The sequence below is a fragment of the Anser brachyrhynchus genome (assembly GCF_964034855.1).
Source record: "Anser brachyrhynchus genome assembly, chromosome: 2".
Lineage (NCBI taxonomy): Eukaryota > Metazoa > Chordata > Aves > Anseriformes > Anatidae > Anser > Anser brachyrhynchus.
Genome location: NC_137695.1, coordinates 92004484 through 92021341, shown reverse-complemented (window position 1 = coordinate 92021341; position 16858 = coordinate 92004484). Strand labels below are relative to the sequence as shown.

The 16858-nt window shown below is 44.6% G+C and overlaps 1 protein-coding gene and 1 long non-coding RNA gene across 6 annotated transcripts in view; one reads left to right on the top strand and one right to left on the bottom strand.

Annotated features, from left to right (window-relative positions):
• The window catches only part of EPB41L4B (erythrocyte membrane protein band 4.1 like 4B), a gene marked incomplete at its 5' end in the record, with an annotated part of 174932 nt that extends 165640 nt beyond the window's left edge, over positions 1-9292 (top strand). For all 5 annotated transcript variants that reach the window (XM_080577989.1, XM_080577990.1, XM_080577993.1 and 2 more), the window contains 2 exons: positions 2716-2879; positions 4486-9292. In XM_080577989.1, the coding sequence (XP_080434115.1) occupies positions 2716-2879; positions 4486-4555 (234 nt within the window). In that variant the 3' untranslated portion in view covers positions 4556-9292. The remainder of the gene's footprint in view (positions 1-2715; positions 2880-4485) is intronic.
• LOC308188671 lies at positions 8879-12462 on the bottom strand. The gene is made up of 3 exons (XR_013945685.1): positions 11287-12462; positions 9373-9606; positions 8879-9266 (listed from the first exon to the last, which is right to left on the bottom strand). It is a non-coding gene; the product is annotated as an uncharacterized lncRNA (long non-coding RNA).
• Positions 12463-16858: the final 4396 nt, after the last annotated feature.

The following is a 16858-nucleotide window of genomic DNA, read 5'->3' as shown; positions in this document are numbered from 1 at the left end:
AAATGGGAGTATGTCACAGCAACTTTTTACTAGGTTGTCCAAGTCCAGATAGTATGTCCGTTGTAAAATCCAAGCCAAAGTTACACTGTTTGTATCTTTCATCATAGTACTTAATGTAAGCAAAAAGATTTGCCCAGAATAGCTTTCCTATTAAAGAGTAATGATTGTCAGGAAATTATTTTTCTCCCTATGATGATTATGATGAAAGCAAAACATAGGAGGGCAATAATAATTATTTTTTTTTCCATTGGAGGGCATAGAACTTTAAAATACAAACAGAAGCTATCCAGATATGTTTTCTCCACAGATATTTCCATCTTACAGAAAACAGTTATTTCATGGCAAATTCAAATGCTGAGATTTTTGTTATACTCTGAGAAAAAAAGAAGCAAAGTTCAAACTAAACTTTCAGAAATTCTCTTTTCTCCCTATAGAATTGCATTTTCCTGGGCAGGGGTGGCAGAATCTAAATCACAAACATTTGAAACACCATTACAATAAAAACCTAACCATGCAATGCCATGCATTGCTTTAAGTGAGTTATGTACAAATATTATCTTCGGTAAACCAGCTAGTAAACCAGCAGCTACCTGGAGGACTGCATGAGGATGAGAGAGCAATTAGGAAGGTTAATTACACTTTGGTCCTGTGTTTCATGGTCCTCTGTCCCAGCCCAAGAAGATATGCTTCTCCTCAGCAGCGTTTCAGTCCACCCTGATGCATGGGCTCTTCCAGGGGCTTGGAGGTAGCCGAACCCCAGAGGGAAGCTGTAAGGAAAAGCTCTAGATCAGTGCTAGGTCTTGCAGCTAGCAAGATCTAACTCCAAGTGTCCTCCAGTCACACACAGCCTCAGATGGCTACCAGCATTTGTTACTCTTTTTTTTTCTTTTTTTCTTTTTTTCCCTTGCTCCCTCTTCACTTTTACTTATTTATTCATTTATTTTGCTTGGAGCAAAACATTGAAATGTTACTGAGGACAGGGCTTCTGTATGTGCAATGGTGTTGAGGAAAAAATAGAGAACTTGTTTTCCTGGAATGCTTAAAAAGAAGGTTCATGCCAGGAACCCCCCTGAGTTTCAGAGACTTCCACAGAGCAATGGCAGGCTTGATGACCATATTCTCAATGGGAATAAGTCACATAAGCTTAAAGTTAATGGAATTATTTCTGTTTAAACCAGCTAAATATTATTTTTTCGAGCATACTCTGTAAACAGTTATAAAAAGATGCTTTGGATATATACAATAAAACCATTATCTGGAGCAAACACACTTGAGGACTCAGGGCAAATCTTCAGCAACTGTAATTTGCCATAGTTCTGCTGATTTCAGTGAGGCTGGGAGAATTTACCTCAGCCTCACAGGGTGGTGTCTCATGCTCATGCCATGAGTATCATCTGGCAACCCTCAGAGGATGGGATCCTGTGTGAGGAACACCAAACCCCATATCCCTGTAGCCCATAAGGCTCAGTTCTGAAAGCTGAATGACAGAGAAGTTTGAACAGGCTGTATTAGCCAGTATTTACACACAAAATTGACCAAGGTTGAAGAGGGAGGCTTTCTTTAGTAGGTTTTACGTTTTCCATTTTGATTAATTTTGTGGAATTAATGGAATTTCTATTGCTTCAGAGCTTGTCTTGGAGCATATCACATGCTTTTAGTTGAAACACAAGCAGGGACATGTTAAAAAATCAGAATAAGTGAGCAAACCTACCACAGCTATTCCTTCCTGGGCTCAGATAATTGTCCCAATAACTAAACTGGTTTGTTTGTTTAGATTAATGCTATGTGGCTTGCAGATTTTGAGAGCTAATTAAGAAAGAAAAGTTGCTATTCAAAGAGCTGTATCACTATTATATGTTCCCTTACGATGGTGACTTTTCTTCCTCCCTGCCACAAAGTCTGAACATGAGGAAGAGCTGCCACGACAGAAATTCAGCTGGTGCCGGCTGGTGCATACCCTAGTGGTCCCAATGCACTGACAAACTGCAGTTGCTCTGTACCCTTCCCAGGTCAGGGCTACACATGCGCTGTACGCACTAGCCACTGTGATTTGGCATGAGAAATGGTGCTTGCCAAAACACAAGGCAGGGCTAATTTATTTTTAGGGCTCATCCCCTCCCTCCCAGACACATAGGAGGGTCAGTCTTTGCTGTAACCCTGCGGCACTGACCCGCCTCACCTGAAAGATCTGGCCATTTGTCTGTAACCAGCACTTCCAACCTTGGTTTAACGTTGCTCATCACTTGCTGCCAGAGAGCATTCCTCTTGAGGGACGGGGAATTTGAAACCCAGACTGCAAGTGGGTGCCACAAAACAGTGTAGTCAGAGGACCCACAAAGCAAATTGAACAGGACTTGTGAAGAACAGTCCAGAAAACCCTTCTCATCAGCATGCTGCTCTGTTTTTAGGGAAAACGCAATCATAAGCAGCATTCTCCAGACTGATTATGCCTTTCATCTGAATGCTGCCAGTCCCACACAGGGCGTTTCATCTCACAGAGCCATCAAGCTCATCCTCGGGCACAGTTGTCAGCGGGGCGGCCTGCTCCGCTCCCACAGAGGTTTCACTGGGCAGCTCTAGCTACAGCCTCCTCTTCTCTTTAGGGCTTACTGCTACTCACTGTTTGGCAATGAATTGGGTGGTGAAAGTAAGCAAGAGCAGTAGAAGCTAACCTACACCTTTTCCTTTCTGTGTCTGTATGCATTGTTTCTGTAGGCAGAATTTACGGACAGCAAATTGCAGTGCTGTGCGGTGCAGTCGTCGCCTAAGCTATCGCCGGTAGCTCCATCGCCCGTCCTGAGATCTCTGGCAGAGACTATACCGACTCCAACGGTGCAGACAATATACACATCACATAAACCAATTTCCCTGGCGGACAGGTACGGTGCAGTTCTTTCACAGCAATGCTATGATGCTCTGTACAGTGTCAGAGCCGGATTTCTCTTTTTCTGTCATAATTACAGTGGGGAAAATTCACCTTATTTCTAAAGTGACTTTTCTCCTGATACCAAAAGATTTTGAGTTGCTGCTTGACACCTACTTCAGAATAAGTGGGCTTTGTAAAGAAATAGCTATACTTCCCATTTGTTCTGAGAAAAAAAAAATTAATTAACTGCTGCAGCCAGCAGTGTACCATTTCTATGGCCAATGGCCTGTAGAGAAAGGGTTTTACAGATTCTCCTCAGGCAAGTCATTTCCCATGAACCACAAAGGTTTTCCTTTAATAATCGCTGTTGCAATTTGTTTTTTGAAATTAAATGTCCATGGGGGAAAGCTAAGGTTGAGAAATACCTGCTCTTCTAAATGAAAAGCAGACACTGATTTTTTTTGTTTTGTTTTGTTTTGTTTTGTAATGTCAGGCTACAATGGTCTTTCTTATAGTTTTTCAGAGAAATAAAATGCCATCCCATCTTTCCACAAGCAGCTGTGTTCAGTTTCTATTCTCCCATCCTGCTGGTTTTGCATGTTGGCTTCTTATTCCAGAGTTTAATCAAAGCTGAATTTCCCAAGCTGGTAATTTACTGAATACAAATTCAGGAGTGGATGTACTCAATACTTCTGGAGCACAAAAAGTCCTAAGCTTATGCTGAAGAGAAAAATCCTTCCTTGGCATTATAATACATTAGTCTTTTTCACTCTTGGATTTACAGTCAATTCCCACTTTCATTTGTTAGCTGTTTTGGCAGATGTTGGTTTAATTGCACTTGCACACTTGGTCAACATTGCTAACTCACCTGAAAATGTATCGTTACGGTGGAAGTGTAGTTCTGAAGCTGTAGTACTGAGCTCAGCTTCCATAGGATGTCCCCAGATCAAATGAGTGATTCCACCCCTGCTTGTCCACGAACGAAACGTCTGCAAACTGCTTTCCAAGCATTTAGCTGCTTAATTCCTAGAGTAACACAGCAAGCAGTTGTTTTTCTTCCCCCGTGCTATTTATTAAAAAGGTGGGATCAGCAGCCCAGGGCACTCCCAGTGCTGCAGAGCCCACAGGCTTGAGAGCAACTCGATGTGAAAGCGAGGACATTCAGGCTGTGCTTCCCCACCCTGATGGGTGCAGGCGAAGTAGGGCTGTGCTAAATTCGGTGTACGTAGCTGTCCCCCCCAGCTCAAACCATGATGAGGAGCAGAGGGCTGCAACATCGGTCTTTTGTGTGTTGGCATTTACTGTAGCTGCTTTGTTTTATTTTTAGAGTCCTAGTCCAGCTTCCTTTGAAATCGGCAGCCTTTAATGGGGATGAGGTTAAAACATAAACTGTTTTGCCATGTGGGTCTTTTTGTGTCCTTTTTCTCGCTTCTGTTTGCTCTTCAGAAATATCAAGCGGTACTTGTTGTTGAATCAGCCATCAGTTATCAGCTTTTCACTGAATTGAGTCTGACCTTTTTCCCCCTCCTTTGGTATTTTGAAAATGTTAATTATTTTAAATTGAAATCTGAGACTTATTGTTGTTCCCATAATTGGCTGTTTGTGCATTAATTACACAGCGCTGAGACTCTGAGGCGTGAACTTGAGAGAGAGAAAATGATGAAAAGACTCTTGATGACAGAATTATGAAATTCTCGCTTCCGTCAGATGGAGAATGGATTGGGGCCTTTCATGTGCCTTCTGTCTGTTTACATTCCTCTGCTTCTGTGTACTCAACATAATGCATCGGGAAAACGTGTGATATTCCTGACTCGCCTGGATTCACCACGGTCGGTTAAAATTAAGTCTCGGCTAGACTTTAACTTGAAGGAGTTTCTTTATTCGTTTGCTGCTGGGAAATAAACCTTCAATCCTTTGTCTCTCCTGAGATTTTATACTATTAACACAGTTAATTTCAGGTTTGGTTTTGGTAAATCTAGGGCAAAAAGGATCAGCAAGGAGCATACCGATTTCTATTGGGAAACACTGTTCTGTACATATGTTAATAAGTGCACAGAAATTAATGTTATGCAGAATATTTTGATAGCAACATAGAAAATATGTCATTTTGTACAACTGAAAATTGCAACGAGCTACTGCTATTTGTTAAAGAATCATTTTTAAAGCAGAAGAATGATTATTACATCCTAACCCCAGGACTGTTAGTCTCCACAGAAAAACGAATGGCTGTCTTATTAAATTCCTAACCTTAACCTTTACTCAGAGATATAAATAGCTGCAAGGGGGAGGACACCCCTCCGTACAGGTATACGCACCCAACACTCCCTATAGTCCGCCATCTTGACCTAAACCTGAAACTAAATCTTACTTTATTTCCATTAAAGATTAAAAAAAACTGTTGTTTAAAGTAATTTGCTACTGACTTTCTAGCTTGATACTGACTTTTTTTAACTCAGTGGGAAGTTTTAACTTCTCCAGGTTGCCTAGGCATGAGGGCCTGCCCACACTCAGAGGGCTTCTGCCCTGCGCTGGAGGTTGCAGAGCCACATCAGCGTGGGCACAGCTTATACAGAGAGGGTGTTTTCCCTCCTGGATAGACAAACCACCTTCCTGACCAGCACTAATGGATGGATCACATTAAAAAATAACAATAGTTTGTGGCCTAGCTGTGTCTCTACCCATTTTTCACACTACTAATCAGCACATCCCTAGGGGCAAGGCCTTGAAGGTTGGCTTCATGCACGCAGGCCGCCCGCACTTGTGGTGGAAATGTCTCAGGCACAAGGTTCGGTGGTGGGTGTTCCCCTGTTAGCAGGACCTCAAGGATTGTGTTTGTGGCATGCAGGTAACGTGACCAAGTTTCCTATTTAAAAATAAATTTAAAAAAGTAGTTCTCCTTTTCCCCCTGTTCAGCAGTGCAGGGTTATCTACAAAGCCACCACCAACTGACCGTCAGCTACAAGGTACTATTCCAACAGGAAAGATTTTGTGCGTTTTGTATGGCTGAAGATGTTTATTTTTCTGTTACTCTGTACACTGTGTTCTCTGGTTTGTATTAAGATAAAAAATTGTCCTTAATTTGGTACTGATTACGATGGCTTTATCTCAGCTTAACCCGTTTGCTTGTGTGGAGGCCGGGAAGTGACTGCTGTGAGACTGAGTTTCCTTCAGAGTTAGCTTGTGCTCTTTTGCTGAAATGAGATAATCCTGAGAGCATTACAGGACTGTGGATTGCAATGTCAGAGGTATAAAATGACTTGTCTATTTCATATTTACTGGGACAAGAAACTGGCATTAGGCTCCCCAGTTCAAATCCGGCAACCCCAAACCTTTCCCGTTGCCATAAGATGGGGCAAAATAGACAGCGCAAGTGTTAGGTAGAAACCTGCAATGCAAAACGTAATGAAGTAGCTCAACATGAGGAATGGGCACAAGGAGTCATGAAAACACACCTGGATTGCAGATTTCAGAGCACTAAGATGACTTTGCTGGGTAATCAGATACAACCTGTACACCGTCCATCTTTTAGTTACAGTGCCAAGGCGTTTTTGTTCCTTATGTTTTCATGTACCTCTCCATCAATCCAAGGTTATTAAAAATTAACTAGGAACTTTAAATCCCTGTGAAGAGATCAGGAAAGAGGGGAAAATCATCTGTTTCTCATTGCTCTCTGCTCACTGCCTCCCAGAAGCTGCTGGTTGAGGGAGAAGCGACAGAACCTTTTGTCTGCAACCAAGTAAAACTGAGCATTGAAAGAATAAGTAAAAGAGATTTCTAATCAGAGATGCTGTTTTGGGAGAGGAAAGCAAAGTAGTTTTAAGAATGGCACAACACTGACCCTAGCTGAATCTGGTCTGCTGCCTGCTGTTAGACAGCCCCCAGTTGTATGTGAGCTGGCAGCTGTTTCACAAAGTCATTATCAAGAAAAAAATAGAAGAAAACAGATCTGAGCAGACCCTTTGGTTGTACTGATTGCCTTGGAATGGACATTAGGAACCCTGCAATATGCCTTCAGGTCTGGGGACAGACATCCAATTACCTGCATCGGGGCAGTCTGGTCACATATGCAAAAGCCTTTAGCGAAACGGAATGCCTGACTCAGACCAGCCCATCTGATTTTCTGGCTCTTAAACGAGCTATTAGTTTATTATTTTAAATGCAGCGTTTTACTCCTGTTGTATAAAAATTCTTAAGCTGAACTGCTCAGAACTGGAAAAAAAAAACCACAACACGAACCAAGGTGACTTTGCGGTGGCCAGGTCTCCGCAGCTGGGGCATGCTCTGGCGTAGCTGGGAGAGAGCAGAGTCCTCCCTCCTTGGTGCCCCCAGATGGAGAGGGAAAGGCTCGTGTGGCCACTTGGTTCCGGTGGGATGGGTCCCACAGAACAACCCCACGTACGTTGCCTTGTCTTGTTTTAGTGTCTTATCCACTGGCTGCCACTGTTCCCTATTCTGCAGTCTAATGGAGCTTTATTCAAAATGTTTGACTGATACTGAACTCGACTTTTAACTGCAGAATGTCATCATGTTGTTCTTTCTTACTACGTACTTTCTTCAGCCACGCTTAAGCGTCTCAGTTTTCACATCCTTTGAATAAACACTCCTGCCTCGCCTCTGGTTGGGAATTACAGTGTCAGGACACCTGTTACCCAAAACTACTGCAAACAAGACAACGTCAACGTGAACGTAGCCGAGGGGCACATAGTCTAGATTTGCCCCTAGGCTTTAACTTTACAGGTGTTAAAGGATACTCTGCCTGAAGGTATGTCTATATAATAATGCAGAGGTATCTGAGCTAGCTTTAATGAGCTTGCATATGTAGTTGTGGCAGCATGAAGCCCAGCACAGGCTATCATTATCATGTACATTGACACGTGTAAAGATAACACATTTAAACAGCAGCCTTCTGAAGCATGGTCTCCAGAGCTGGTGACAAAAAGGAGTAGCTGAAAGGAGTCTGTCTTTTCAGCTCTCCTGGGAAAGGGTTCATCTCACCTAACGTTACGTGCCCAACTCTTGCCTGAAGAGAGGTGAGAGGGACTGCCTTCTGGAGGTGCCTCTGACTTAAAAGTCTACCTTTGTATTGCTTAAAGTTAAGTGAGATGAATCCTGCTCTTGGTCCCTCTGGTTAGGTCTACATTGCAAGCCCTTGCCAACACGGCTCCATCATCCAGGGGTCCTTTGAGGTATGCTTTGTGATTGACACAGCTCTGCCAGCAAAAGCCTTGCACGTTAGGTGTAAATACACCACCAAAAACACCCTGTTGTCAGAACAGCTTTTATCCCTTACGGGGAGAGCAGAGAGCTGGGATAGCTTACAGCGGCAAAAGCTCAGAGACATCATTAGAGCTGTGTCCAGTCTGGGAGCAGCTGGTGGCAAAACCCCCTGCTATCGCCACGCCAGCAAAGCCCACCCGGGGTAGTGCCCCGGGGTGCTCCGACCCCGTCAGCAGAGCCCAGCTTTCACATGTGAAGTCGCAAAGTGGCAGAACGCAATGTTGTCGTGCTTGGGTGATTCCAGCAAAATTTATTGGCCATTTAAATAGCTATGCAAGGAGTTGAATATTTTCTCACGTTGCAGTCTCTCATGGGAGACAACCAGTTGTGGTTTGGTTTTGTGTGGTTCTGGTGTTTCCACCATTTTGTTTTGAAAGGAATAACCAGGTTTTCTTAAGAAATGCTGTTTGAGATCCCAAATCTCTATCAGATCCCACAGTGTGTGCAGATTTTTCACGTTTCAAATGTGCTCAGACCCTGAAAGTGCAATGTTTGAAAATTAACTCCTCAAGTTTCAGCTCATGGCTTCACAACTCTCTTGCAACAGGTTGCCTACGTGCCCATTTGAAACAGAGCTGGCAATGCAGTGAAATGTTTCACTGGAGGCAGCATCGTGTTTTGTTTGAACTGTTTACAAATATCCTGATTTTCTTTTCTTTTTTCTTTTTTTTTTTTTCTTCTGAATACATTTCTGGTTCATTGGCTACAAAAACCTATTCGTAATTATGCAATGGAATATTGTTTCTTTCTTTTCCCTTTCCTTTTTTATCTTTTTTTTTTTTTTTGATGTCCTGATGTTCAAGGAGTTTGCAATAAATATACTGGTGCTGATCTGTAATTGCATGTAAGATCAGCCTCACAACTGTGTTTTGTAAAGTTAAGTGCCGTAAAAGAACCTGCAGGGAGGAGGAGGGAAGGGAGCAAGTAAGTGGAGGAGAAGGCTTCTTTGGCAGCTGCAGCTTTGACTGGTGGGTAGCAGCTTTAAAGAAAGATTGCTCACATTGTTTTGTTCCATCATAGTAGCAGCGTGTATCACCAGACAGTATTCGATGGCATTTAGTTGAAAACATTCTTGGAGAGAAACTTTTACGGCTCAGCTGTTTACCTGTTCCTGTATTCATGCCTGCAATAAATGAAATGAAAAATAAATCCCAGAGTCTGAGCAGTTTGTAGTCAAATCAGTGACTTAGGAGGCATGGGGGCAATATATATATATATAAAGGAAACACCTGGTTGCATTGTAGCATGCCAGTCATGTGTTGGGTCATTAGCTGGGGCATGCTTTGATGAATACCAGAGCAATGAAACATCGACAGGACCAAGGTAAAGAAGCATGAACCTTGTCATGATGCTGGTCTTTGAGCTGGGGCTCAAAAGGTGGCAAAAGCACTACTGGAGTGGAGGGGTGGGGAGAAAGCGTCCACTTGACGCAGCGCTGGGAGACCCCAATTTATTAAATTGATCTATGAAAGAACACACAATAAATAAATAAACGTGTATAAGAAGTATTATTAAATAGCATTTTAAACAGTTTTTTTTCACACAATTAAAACATGTTGCTTAGATTTTCCCTTGATTTTTCTGTTTTTTAAATGACTAAATGTAAAGTTGCTTCAGAATGAAACACTTCCATTTCCTTTTGTTCAAAGATCTCTAAATCAGGATGTTTTGACATTCGCTTTCACAGTGCATTTACAAAATGAAATCCCAGTAACATTCACCCTATTTTCTGAGGTTGCCAAAACTCTATATTGGGAAGGAATATGATCCCATCACGATTTCTCCAGCTGGGTATTCATCTATTTTTAATCTCTGTGCAGGGAAAGCAACAGATCAACATTCTTCCATCAGTACTCAATTTATTCCAAGAAAATTGATTATCCAGCCAGCAAACGTAGTTAATTAATTCCCCTTAATACGTGTCTTTGCTAAAGAAATAGTGTCCTGGGGTGCAGGACTAAGAGGTCAGCAAACACTCCTCCCGTATAATTTCATTGGGATGGAGAAGCGTGAGGACTTCAGAGATGTAAATCTGAACAATTTCTGGTTTTATTATCAGATGACTGATCTATGAGACCGGACACAAGGCCGTTAAGATAAATTCTCAGGGGACGTGCTTTCTAGAGCAGAAAACAGTCATCGTGCAGGCACGATTGACTCGGCAGGGGGAAGATAAGACAATAGCTACCAGCCTGGCTGTGCTGCACAAAACCTGCTGCAGAGAGGGGCAGGAAGGTGCCTGTGCTGGTGGAACAAGCCCCAGAATAGAGCAGCAAAACCCACACCATTCGCTGCTGTATGCACTGACAGCAAAGCACTACCTAAAATGTTTGCCTTTTTAGTTTATTCTAAAGCTACATACACAAAACTGCATCATTACATATGCAGTTGATGCCAGTTAATGTATTTTTAAATTAGTATTTCTACAGTCGATGTGGTACACCATTCCAGTGGCCACACAGCTCGGCCATCAGAGTATCTGGCACAGCATCTCGCAGCAGTGAGGCGTAAAAGCCACGTGGATCTTTACTGCTTCATGCACTGATTATCCTGCTCTGCAAGCCGAGAGCCACTTACCCTCCTGCACAGCTCTTCCACTGCCTTTCATTAGCAAAATCTTTTGGAAATGCAAAAAAAAATACAACATAAACTCTTTTCCTCAAAGATACTTAGTCACTGAGGCTTAGCATCGCAGGGCCTAATGATTTAAAGAACTCGAGATATTTTTTTTTCTACATATTTAATTATTTGTCCTGCTGCTTTCCAAAGCAACAAAATAAAACAATGAGATTTCTGCACTAATTGCTGCCTGCTCCAGCTGAGCTGGGCCCTCCTGCAAGCTCCAGGCTTGGCAAGGTCACGGGGTAGTTTGGCAAGAGGGGGGAAGGTTTTTTTTTGGGGGGCAGACTGTGAGCACCCCCAGCAGTGGTCCCCGTGCTGCCCTGCTGGAGGACATTGGCACCTCCAGGGTCACCAGGGGAGGGTTTGGGGCTGGGGAAAGGCTGAGTTTAGCTTCACAGCCCAGGAGCCCATTCATTTTTTCATTTCCAGCCTGACAAGCCAAGGCTCGGTGTTGGTTCAGGCTGGTTGGACAACTTGCTGGTTATCACAAGCCACCGTGAACAGGTCTCTCTTCCACCCACCTGCTCCTCGGCCCCTTCACATCTCTCCATGCTGCCTCACTAGTCCTCCTCTGCTCAACACGTGCCCTCAGACCCCTTCACAGCTTTCTTCACCCTCCATCAGCATCCCTCTCCTCACACACAAGCACCACTTGTTTTGTTTCCTTTCCAATGAAGATCTTTGGCCTTTCCAAAGCCCCTTGCTTTTGCTGGCCATCAGTAGGTGCTCCTCCACCTCCACCTGCGGCACCGGTCTGCTCCTAGGCTGCCTGGGCCACCTCGACAGCCAGTAAACCACCATGAGGTGACCTCTCATCAGGTCATCAGCTACGCTGCTCCATGCTACTGTGCCAAACTTTGAACCACAGGAATGGAAGGGGGGGGTCTCATCTCTTCATAAAGCCAAATTAACAACTCGTTAATCCCCTTCAGGTGCTCCAAAGTAAGTGCTCTCTTCCCACAGCAACTCAGCTGGAGTTAATCTTGCAGCATATTATGTGTAATAAATCACAAGGGCAGCACAAGCTGTGTGCTTTTCTCCTTCTCTTCCTTTCTTTTTCTTCTTTTACATTTTTTTTTTTTCTAATAAGAGTACAACCTCTCACCTGACAAACCTGAACTGCTGCTCTCCCAATAAAATCAATAACAAACTTCTGGGTTTGCCCACCTGGTCTCGCAGGAGAAACATACCAGTAAGTCTCAGTGAAACTGTATTTTTTTTTCCTTTATGTATGTGTGCCGAGAAAATAAATAAATAAAAATCCAGCCTGTAGAGCAGCAGCTAATAATCCAAAATTGTTAAATACCTTCCTGGAGAGGAAAAAACCTTCTTCTGGCAGACAGAGGGATTTTTCCAAGCAATTTGCACCCTTACCCATTTGTGGGATATCCGTCTCCCGTCCTTCCCCAGCAACATGGTTTGGGTTCCCCCTCTGGGAGAGCTGTGTCAGTGCAGTGACTCAAGCACTGCTGTCCCTGTGTCCCACCCGTGGTGGTGTGAAACACCTTCCCACCCAAGAGCTGTCCCTGAGGCTGCTGCTGCTCCACGCCTGCCCAGCTCAGCGCACCCAAATGCTGGGAGGTGAGGGTAAGCTGCTGCCTTTGCTGCACCTGGTGGGTCCCATCATAAAACCATGTGGAGGTCAGCAATGAATTCAGTAGAAAAGAGGGTGCCTTGGTAGGTCTCAGCAGCCTTGTCTTCAGGGGGACACGTCTAGATGGGTGCATTACCTACGTATAGAGCAGTAAAAACTCCAGGCTCCTCTTTCTAGGGACATCCTACTCCTGAAAGAAGGCTTTCTGCAACACTGAAATGGCTCGGGCAATCTCCAAAAGCCCAAGAGAGGAGCATTACGATGTGCAGTACTGGTCTCCTGCAGCTTTGGGTCACCTCAGGGCAGCTCTTTCGGGCATCCTGTTCTGGCACTGCTACTTCTGGTGGGGAGAGCCTGGCACAGCTCCTTTGGCACGTCTAGTCCTAAAGTCCAATTAGTGTTGTTTATGCTCAGATTGTAACTGAAAGGAAAAAAAAAAAGAAAAAGTGATGCTTCAGTAGGTCGAAGAGTGTGAGGAGATAAATGTAATTACAGTAAATGCAATATATTGTAAGATACCACCGTTTAATTAAAAGTATATGAATTATGCAGATATCTCTTCCGCAGCCTGTAACCGTGGGCTCCAGCAGCTACCAAGTGCACTCCCGGCAGCCACCCCATGAAACACAGGCTGCTTAACGTCTCACTCACACACCTCACACTTCCTTATGAGTAAACAAGAACATATGTGGGTTTTGCTTGGAGTTATTGCTTTCCTGCGCTCTCAGGCACCCAACAAGAGGTGTGAATCTCATCCCACCAGTTCCCACCCCTGGAGGATGGAGACTGCCCTTTGGGCAACTCACATGACATGAGACATCAAAGCCATGTCCTTCAGTTTCCTTTTCTCAAAGGAAAGCAGTGGGGAAGGGACTGGACTACTGACACCTCAAGGAGAGCTGCAGGAGCCCAGCAGGGATGAGGGAATGGGCTTCGTGGAGAAAAGACCTGAGCCCCTGCAGCTGCTCAGAGCATCCCAGGCCGGCACTGCCTGATGGCCCTGTCGGATGCCCAGGGCTGGGCTCAGCTGCCAGCAATCTGACCACAAGCCCTTTCATTAGTATGGAAGAGCGTTCTTCTGTAAACAGCTTGCTGCCCTTCAGGGTAAACAGGAAATCTTCCCCTTCCAGGCAGATTGCTGCTCTTTGTGGTGCTGCCATGCCCATCGCTGCAGACAGTGCGCGGGGCTGTGCCATCCATCTCCTTCTAAAGGCTGCTTCCCTCTCGTGCTCATCTACCAAACGCAGCGAGCAAGCTCCCGGGAGAGAAAACAGATCCCATTGTTGTTTGTAGGAAATACAAACTGTCCATTATGAAATTAAAACAGGAAATGAAGCACTGAGGGGGATGGGGGGATTCGTCCCCCTAAGCACCCCTAACAGAGGGTCATATACAGAGAGAGAACTTGCAGTAGATCACATCTCATTATTGGCCAGATGTGTAAGACTATAAAAAATGAACCCGAATGTTCATCTCTGTCTAATTTAGTGTTGATATGTTCCTCATTTCCATGCCTCACTGACAAGCTCCTTTTTTTTTTTTCCACACTTACGCAAATCCTGCCTGTTTCTTCTAGGTAAACTTTGGCCTGTGCTCAGCAAGGCACTTAAACACATGCCCTGCTGCGTCGTGTGGCTGTCTCCCAGGCCTCACCCGAAATGAATGGGGAAATTCAAGCAGCGCTCGCCTGCGCTGAGTGCAGTGCCAAGGCTTCACATCACGAGATGTTCTCACCAGCCCCGTTTGATCAGCTAGGCTCTGCTGCCTTCCTGCATGCCTTCTTGCTGATGTAAAGAGTAACATATAACGAAGCCTAGCCGCTGCAGCCTGCTCTGAGAAAGATGGGTGGTTTGTTTTCCCCCCTGCAGGTGACGTGGTCAGGTCTGGGTAAGGACCCTGGGCTGAGCCTCACCTCTTGGGCTTGCATGGCTCAAGACACACGGGGACCTTGCCTGCTGCAGGAGGGTGGAGGACACGGGGGTGCTGAGGAAGAAGCACAGTGTCCTCCTCCCACGGGACATCATGTGGAAGGAGAGCTTGGTTGGGAAATTAAAGGAAAGGAGTAAGCTGCTGCGAGACAGCCTTGGGAGGGAGGGAGGGAGGGAGGGAGGGAGGGAGACTGCTTTCCAGCAAGGGAGAGGTGGGAAATGGTTGAGTGCTCCTATGAAACAACTTGTGGAGATTCGAGCAGCTAAAACTCAAATGCAGGAAGAGGAACTCACTCCTCTCCATTTTGTGAATGTTTCTGAGGAGCAGTTAAGAGACCAGATGCGAAGCAAAGCCCTTAGCAAGAGCTAAGTGAAAGCCTGGCAGGGGCTGAAACTATCTGAGCAAGGAGTCCTAAAGGGCTTCCTTAGGCCACAGACTATTTCTAGACAAAGTCCTTCAAAACCATTTGGTTGAACCCCAAGTTAGAAATGAGGAGACGTTCTCCGTGGCCAGCAGAAAAGGACGCAATTAGGCAGCGGCCTGGTACATGTGCCCCAGGAGAGCACAGCAGGGGCCGTGCCAGTCATAGAATGGCCTGGGTTGGAAGGGACCTTAAAGATCATCCAACTCCAACGCCCCTGCCACAGACAGAGGTAAGCATTGGCATCAGACAGTCTCCAGCACTGGCTTTTTGAAGCAGGGAGAGCAAAGGACAAGACAGTGCCAAAGTCTGCATGGGCAGTGGAGAGCTTTGGCCACTTCACGGGTGATGTTTGTCCATGGATGCGAATAGGTGGGCCCAGGGTGCTGTGTTGATTTGTGGGGTTATTTTTTTTTTAATTTTTATTTATTAATACACTAGCTTCTAAAGCATGTGTTAGCAAGAGGAAATAGACTTGGGAGACAGGAGAAATAGTTCTCTGGGCCTTTTTCTGCTTCCGAAGCAAGGAAACACAGCTTTTGACTTGCACAGTTACTCTCTCTTATTTAACTTATTTTTGTGTTATTGGATTTCTTTTATTTGAGTGTATACATAAATGACAGAAGGAAACTTCATACAATGGACTTTCAGCTAAAGCATCCACATGGAAATGGGATCACTTCAGAAAGCCTAGGAAATACAAATGTCCAAATAACAACTAGATAGTGAACCCAAAGAAATGTGAGCGCTCTCTCTCTCTCAAAAAAGGGTGTAGTGAAATCTAATGAAAATCCTGATGTTGGCATTCCTTTCCTTCAATGGAAAGACATTGGGCAAATGCAAACATCTGCCTCTTCTGAGCCCAGTTAGAGTTTTCTGGCCCAATCTGGAGCAAATGGACTGTCACCACAGAAGTTGAAATGAGGCAGCACTGTTATAAAACATGATGTCTAAACAACTAACATGGAAAAGTTCTGGTTTACCAGTGTCATGAACAGAAGTCTTGAAGTTGTAAAAATGTGAAAGCTGCAGTTGGCTGACAGAATTTCTATTGGGTAAATACCAGAGGGATATACAACAACAACATACCGGTTCAACTCTTGTTTTCTGGAGATACCTCTGCTGCCGAGAGCCCAGATATAGCACCAGCAAGAAAAGGATAAGCAGGGTGCATTGATGCTGAGGTGCTGGGCATCCCTCTAAAGGCACAGGCTGGCAATTTACATGGGATAATTCACAAAACAGGCTGAAATCCACAGTTGGGGCAGTCCTACTGAATGGATTTTCCTGGCCTTTGGGCTCTTGAGAGGCAGGGAGAGGGCTCTTGACCAAGAGAGACTAAGTCTCTTTCCTGTGAGCTCAGAGTACACCCTGCAGTTGTCAGGCTTCTTCGTGAGCTAAGGAGAGAAATAAATCATTGCCTCTGCTCTGAAGAAACCCTGTCATTCAAAGCTGAGGGAGTTCTTGCTTATCATGATAAAGAAAACTCGAGAGTTGGCACTAACCAGGGGAGGTCATACTGCTGTGCAATCAGTGTGGTTCAGAGAAGTTTAAAGAGGAAAACTAGTGGGAGTCCTAAAAACCGAGGAGCTAAAAGGGCAGAAGTAGGGTAACTCCTCTCACATGAATAAACACTCATGCACACACCTGGAAGAAACATATACAATACCCGTCAGGAATGAATAACTCTGTCTATTTGCTTTGGTGGTTTTCCAGACTTGCTGGAAAATGCTTTATTCATAGTCATACCTGCATTCTCTAATCTATTGACTTCCTTTTCTTTCTGCCCAAAGGGTTTACTTTCAGACTGTGTTGAATTTTAGTTCACAGAGGTGGTAGGTGACGGTTCACTGGAATCATTAAACTTCATTGAGATTTTCTGCACAATGGCTGTGTCTCAAGCAAGATAAACAAGCAAACAGGTCAAGCTCTCTTGCAGGCAGAGCTATCTGCTCCATGTGAAATGCTGAAAGGTGAGGCACCAGTCCTACAAAGTGGGGGGTTACAGTTTACTTATTTTTTCAGAGCTACTATGGTTTGCAAGTGCAAAGACAAAGGCAGAAATGCACCATGCAGGAAAGGCAGCCAGGGGACCTCAGGCACAGATACAACTTCTACCTTGATGTCGGGCTCTGGGGAAGTGTCTTGT